The following is a 6,699-nucleotide window of genomic DNA, read 5'->3' on the forward strand; positions in this document are numbered from 1 at the left end:
TATGGGCTAAGTTGGGACACCCCTGCAGGGTTTGAACTTTCGAAAGCCGTGTCCGCGGTTATGTGGCAGATGGGAATTTATTAATATCCGGTTGTAGAGAACTTGACACTAAACTTAATTAAAATGAATCAACCGCGTGTGTAGGCGTGATGGTCTCTTTTCGGCGTAGTCCGGGAAGTGAACACGGTTCTTGTGTTATGCCTGAACATAAGTAGTTTGAGGATCACTTCTTGATCACTTCTAGTCCACGACCGCTGCGTTGCTTCTCTTCTCGCTCTTATTTGCGTAAGTTAGCCACCATCTATACTTAGTGCTTGCTGCAGCTCCACCTCACTACATTTTTTCTACCCATAAGCTTAAATAGTCTTGATCGCGAGGGTGAGAGATTGCTGAGTCCTCGTGACTCGCAGATACTTCCAAACAGTTACAGGTGCCGATGATACCGGTGCAGGTGACGCAACCCAGCTCAAGTGGGAGCTCGATGAAGATCTTGATCGTTGTTATTTATCTTTCATGTTGATCAGTAGTGAAGCCCAGTTGGGGCGATCGGAGATCTAGCATTTGGGGTTTTCTTCTTTTATTTTGGTTTCGTAGTCGGACCTTTGTGTGTACGTTGGATGATGTATAATCTATTTATGTATTTATGTGAAGTGGCGATTGTAAGCCAACTCTTTATTCCTTTCTTGTTCAGTACATGAGATTGTGTGAAGATTACCCCTCTTGCGACAAACCTATCATGCGGCTATGCCTTTAAGTTATGCCCCGACACGTGGGAGATATAGTCGCATCATGGGTGTTACAAGAAATCAGTCGGTTGAAATAGATACTTTTCCATGCTGCTTCGTTGTGACACTTATTATTTAGATAAACTTATTTATTTATAAGAGCTATGTGACAATTCTTTTTGCTAGAGAGCGCTATTTTTTAATCCAAATTGAACCCCAAATCGTCGGAAGGCTTGGCCAAACCGGGCGACGGCATCTAAACAACTTGCAATAATATCAAGTCGAGAAAACGAGAAAGCGAAAAAGAATCTTAGCCCCACCGCACCACACAACCGCGTCTAGGGTTTCCACCTCGCCGCCGCCATGTCGTCCGGCGACGATGACCGCGTCACCGTCTCCAGGCACCACCACCGGGACAAGGACAAGGACCGCGACCACTCTTCCTCTCGCCGCCACCGCGACAAGGACCGCCCCTCCTCTCGCCACCACCGCGACGACAGGGACGGTGAGCGGGAGCGGGACCGAGATCGCGACCGCCACCACAGAGACAAGGAGCGGGATCGAGAGGAGCGGAAGGCGCGGGAGCGGGCGGAGAAGGAGCGCGAGAAGGAGGAGAAGAGGGAGAAGGAAAGGGAAAGGGAAAGGGAGAGGGAGAGGGAGGAGAGGGAGATGGAGAAGGAGAGAGAGCGGGCGCGTCGTCGCGAGGAGCGGGATAGGGAGAAGGAGAAGTCGAGGAGGCGGGAGGCGGTCGATGAGGAGGAGAACGAAGATCGTGACCGCGACCGCAAGCGCCGCCGCCGGTCCTTGCACCGGCACCACCACCGTGATGTGGAGCCAGAGGAGACACCGCTGACAAGGGAGGAGGAGGAGGATGCGGAGGAGGTGGAGAGACGGCGGCAGAAGAAGGAGGAAGACATGGAGGCTGAGCAGCAGCGGCTTGATGACGAGATGGAGCGGCGCCGCCGCCGTGTTAAGGAGTGGCAGGAGAAGAAGCGCCGTGAGCAGCAGCAGGAGGATGGTGCCAGTGGTGGTGCAGCTGCCATTGAGGCTGATGGTGGAGGCAAGTCTGGGAAGAAGTGGACCTTGGATGGTGAGGAGTCGGATGAGGAGGATGTGAAGAAGTTGGAGGAGAATGCTGGCACTGGTGCCATGGATGTTGACCTACCAAACATGGATAATGGCAGTAACAGCGGGGCTGGTTTGGAAGAGGATGAGATTGATCCCCTCGACGCGTTTATGGACTCCATGGTGTTGCCAGTGGTTGCAAAGCTCGAGAGTGCCACAACAGCGACGGAGAGCGTGCTTGCTGACAATGCAGGTGGTTTGAATGACAAGAGTGTGAAGGATGCGACAAGTAATGAGGATAAGAAAAGACAGATGATGGCAATTGGAAGAATTATGCAAGGGGATGACTCTGACTCAGATTATGACGATGCTAATAATGGCGAGGCTGGATCAGATGATGAGGATGATGCAGAGTTCATAAAACGTGTCAAGAAGACGAAGGCAGAGAAGTTGGTTATTGTTGACCATTCCAAGATTGATTACCAACCATTCCGGAAGAATTTCTATATTGAGGTGAAAGACATAAAAAATATGCCAGCCGAGGAAGCGGCGGCCTACCGGAAGCTGTTGGAGCTCAAGGTGCACGGGAAAGACGTTCCGAAGCCAATAAAGACATGGATCCAGAGTGGTCTGACAAGTAAGCTACTTGACACTATCAAGAAGCTTGGTTTTGAGAAACCGATGCCTATACAAGCACAGGCGTTGCCAGTCATAATGAGTGGACGTGATTGTATAGGGGTTGCAAAGACTGGATCTGGGAAGACTCTAGCATTTGTCTTGCCCATGCTGAGGCATGTCAAAGATCAGCCGCCTGTTGTGCCTGGGGATGGCCCTATTGGGCTTATTATGGCTCCTACGAGAGAGCTTGTGGTGCAAATATATTCAGACATAAAAAAGTTCTCCAAGGTGCTTGGCATCAACTGTGTTCCTATATACGGAGGTTCTGGGGTTGCCCAGCAGATCAGTGAACTGAAGAGGGGTGCTGAAATTGTTGTTTGTACACCAGGCAGGATGATTGATATCCTTTGCACTAGCAGTGGCAAGATTACTAACCTTCGAAGAGTGACTTTCTTGGTGCTAGATGAAGCTGATAGGATGTTTGACATGGGTTTTGAGCCTCAGATTACTCGAATCGTTCAGAACACCCGTCCGGATAGGCAGACTGTCCTTTTCTCTGCCACTTTTCCACGGCAGGTGGAGATACTGGCACGTAAAGTGCTGACAAAGCCTGTTGAGATTCAGATGGGTGGGAGGAGTGTCGTGAACAAAGACATCACACAACTGGTGGAAGTGCGACCAGAAAGCGAGAGGTTCTTTAGGCTGTTGGAATTGCTTGGGGAGTGGTTTGCAAACGGAAAAATTCTTGTTTTTGTACAGTCGCAAGATAAGTGTGATTCTCTACTGAAAGAGCTGTTCCAGCACGGATACCCATGTTTGTCTCTACATGGTGGAAAGGATCAAAATGACCGTGAATCAACTCTTGCTGATTTCAAGAGTAATGTATGCAGCTTGCTGATTGCTACCAGTGTTGCTGCAAGGGGTTTAGATGTGAAAGATCTTGAGCTTGTTGTCAATTATGATGTAACTAATCATTATGAGGACTATGTTCATCGGGTCGGGCGAACGGGTCGCGCTGGTAGGAAGGGCTGTGCTGTGACTTTTATTTCTGAGGAAGAGGAACGCTATGCACCAGACCTTGTTAAGGCTTTGGAGCTATCTGAACAGGCCGTTCCAGAGGACCTGAAAGCCTTAGCGGATCGATTTATGTCAAAGGTCAAGCAGGGAACAGAGCAGGCCCATGGAACGGGCTATGGTGGAAGTGGTTTCAAGTTCAATGAAGAAGAGGAGGAAGCACGGAAATCTGCAAAAAGGGCTCAGGCAAGGGAATATGGATATGAGGAGGACAAGTCAGATTCAGATTCTGACGATGAAGGGGGTGTGCGTAAACAGGGAGGTGATGTTGCAGCACAAGCTATTGCTGCTGCTCAAGCTGCCGCTGCTTTGGCTGCTGCCAGGGCAACTAGTAATGCCCAGCAGCAAGTACCAGCCACAACGGCTGGCTCCTTGCTTCCTCTGCCGGTCGCACCTAGCCAACAAAACAATGAAGCCACACAACGAGCACTTGATGCTGCATACAACTTACAGAAAAATTTGGCAAGGATACAGGCCCATGCAGTTCCAGAACACTATGAAGCGGAGCTTGAGATTAATGATTTCCCACAAAATGCTCGCTGGAAGATCACTCACAAAGAGACATTGGTTCCCATTCAGGAATGGACTGGAGCGGCAATTACTACAAGGGGAACCTTCATTCCTCAAGGCAAAATTGTTGGTGCTAACGAGCGCAAGCTGTACCTGTTTATTGAGGGCCCCAATGAGTCTTCCGTCAAGAAGGCCAAAGCAGAATTGAAGCGTGTCCTTGAGGATTGTGCCAACCAGGCACTGAATCTTCCAGGTTCTGCTCAAACCGGAAAGTATTCTGTTCTTTGATCTGCAGTTTGTATAACAAAATGGATAAAGTATGGGAGATGTTGAGATTTTCTTGAGAAGGTACGAAGAATTTATGTCATAGTCATCATAGATTAAATATTAACTGCTTGTGTGTAGACTGATATGCAAAATTGCAGATGACATTTCATTTTTTTTCTCCAAGCATCATAATTCCCAAATTATGTATTTCAACTTTCTTATCTTGTACTCCCAGATATGCAACTATTTTTAGTGCAAAGTATCATGTTTCTTTTTGACAACTATATTGCAAAGTACTACCATGTTATTTTTTGTTTGCATATTTTTATTTACTAACCATCTTCTGGGTCTATTTTCACATTGCAGCTTACCGTGGTTTGCAGATCACAATCCAATTGTTGGACTTCAGATATGCAACTATTTTTTAAAACTTTAAGCCATTATATAAGGCAGCTAGCAGTTACTTAGTGCCATGTGGTTATTGTGGAAACTGTCTAGCTTGGAACGTTTTGACAATTTCTATAATTCTTTTGACAAACTTTTATTGCCTTTGGACATAAGGCTTAGAAATGCTGGTCACTGTTGTGAACATGCAGTTTACTGTTCTGAACACTAAATGGAGAATGCTGCCTTCCTTCTTCTTTTTCATGCAGTTTTTACTGTTGTGAACACTAATTGGAGAATGCTGCCTCCCAGATATGCAGAATGCTGCCTTCCATTTTTATGTTCCACGCAGTTTACTGTTGTGAACGCTAAATGGAGATTCATGGTGTACTGTCCACCCATAGTACTGTTGGGAATAAAAACTTAACGCCAAAGAGGCTTTGAGTTTTCTGGTGCAACTTTGAAGCTGTGCACTTTCAGAGTGATGACGAAAGCAATAGTTTACTACTAGCACTTAATTTAAATTTATCTGTGTTAAATTTGTGGTTTGGTTTAGATTATGCGCCATTTCTACCTTGTGAACTTTGTAGCCATGATGCTTTCTGTAGACATGATGCTCTTGTTTTGTTCTTCAGATGCACTATACTGTTGCAAGCAGAGAATCATATTTCTGAGGCGGTGGTGCGACTGGTGGTCGAAGAGGCCGGGGGCCCATATTTTCAGAGATAAAAGGATTGTGCTTGTTATCATGTACCCCCTCCGTCCCAAAATAAGGGAGTAATTTGCTGCTGCAGTTGAGTGACAACAGTTTGCTTTGACGGCGTAGGTCGCGTTGATGTTTGTTCTGTGCTATTATTATCTCCAAACTGTACCTGTTACCTGTGCTGAAGACGAAACTATTGAAGAGGTACGATATCGATGGTACGGCAAAAGTTTTAGGTTGGCGTATCGATGGGATGATTGACGTTACACTGCTAGCCTCCTGAAAAATGTCAACTTAATCTGACCACTTGCCCGTTGAAAAACTTAAAAACTTAATTTGTCCATTGGCCCCTTGAAAAGCTTATTTTGTAACCTTGCCCCTGCAATTCGCGCCGAACGACCAGACGCCTGATACAGGTGACGGTGCCATCTCACCAGACGCATTTGATCGTGGCACAGCATTTTGTCTGCAGTGATTATCTGCTGTAAATAGTACTCCGTATTTCAGCTCTCTGGCTTGCCTCTACTACTCCTGGAGAATATTGTAGCTCTCCTGCCATCCCTCCCTAAGTCAGAGGAGCCGGATCCCTCGTCGAGACGCCTGTGATACACGTGATGGTGCCTTGTCCAAAGATGCGTTTGGCCGTGGTCATACACTACTGCCCTACCAACTTAGCACCCGCATATCGCGTCCAGTCGAAACCGTGCTTTTTTAGCGGGGACAGTCCAATCCATGCTGAAGGAGCTGTGTTTGGGTGTTAGAGCATCTCCAGCCTCCAACAAGCCTTCCAGGGCATTTTTTTTTTATCGTCGGAGCTGAAAAATCGGTTCAATCACGTCCCTAGAAGCCCACTTTTTATCGGTTGGGGCCGAATTTGACGACGGCAGACCCAGGTCCAACCCGACGCGCTGGGGGGCGCCCGGGGACACCGGGGTAAACAGGTTTTGGCGCGAAGCCTAACGGGCCCACCGAGTCAGCGACCGGGCACGCTCGTTGTCCTCATCGTTTCAGTTTCTCTCGGGGAAGGCTACCACGCTGTTGCCCTGGTCAGCCTTCCATTGATGCCTCACAGGCGGCGCAGTGAAGGCGCGGCGACGCGCGTCCCGCCCGCTCCCGCCACGCCCACCACGCGTACGCACGCATGCCGCCCGCTCGCCGCTACAAAAGTCGGCCCCTCCCTCGTCGGTCAGCGCATGCCCTCCATCGCCACAGAACCCTCTCCAACTCTCGGCTTCGCACCGTCAACGCGCGTCTCTCCTCTCTTCCCCCGACGACGAGCATGGCCGAACGCTACCCAGGCTATGGTGCGGCAGCCAACGGTTTCGGCTGCCGCCACCTGCATGAGGACGAGGC

At 48.6% G+C, this 6,699-nt stretch overlaps 1 protein-coding gene across 2 annotated transcripts; it reads left to right on the plus strand.

Moving 5' to 3' along the window:
- Positions 1-988: 988 nt before the first annotated feature.
- LOC125522006 (DEAD-box ATP-dependent RNA helicase 42-like) lies at positions 989-5,612 on the plus strand. Of its 2 annotated transcripts, none has more exons than XM_048687066.1 (2): positions 989-4,340; positions 5,279-5,612. In XM_048687066.1, the coding sequence occupies exon 1, from the start codon at positions 1,089-1,091 to the stop codon at positions 4,278-4,280; it is 3,192 nt and encodes a 1,063-aa protein (XP_048543023.1). In that variant the 5' UTR covers positions 989-1,088; the 3' UTR covers positions 4,281-4,340; positions 5,279-5,612. The 2 variants fall into 2 exon arrangements, with proteins under 2 accessions (XP_048543023.1, XP_048543024.1); XM_048687067.1 differs by lacking the exon at positions 5,279-5,612 and adding an exon at positions 4,626-4,983.
- The last annotated feature ends 1,087 nt before the right edge of the window (positions 5,613-6,699 follow it).

This window comes from Triticum urartu, chromosome 7, assembly GCF_003073215.2.
Source record: "Triticum urartu cultivar G1812 chromosome 7, Tu2.1, whole genome shotgun sequence".
NCBI lineage: Eukaryota > Viridiplantae > Streptophyta > Magnoliopsida > Poales > Poaceae > Triticum > Triticum urartu.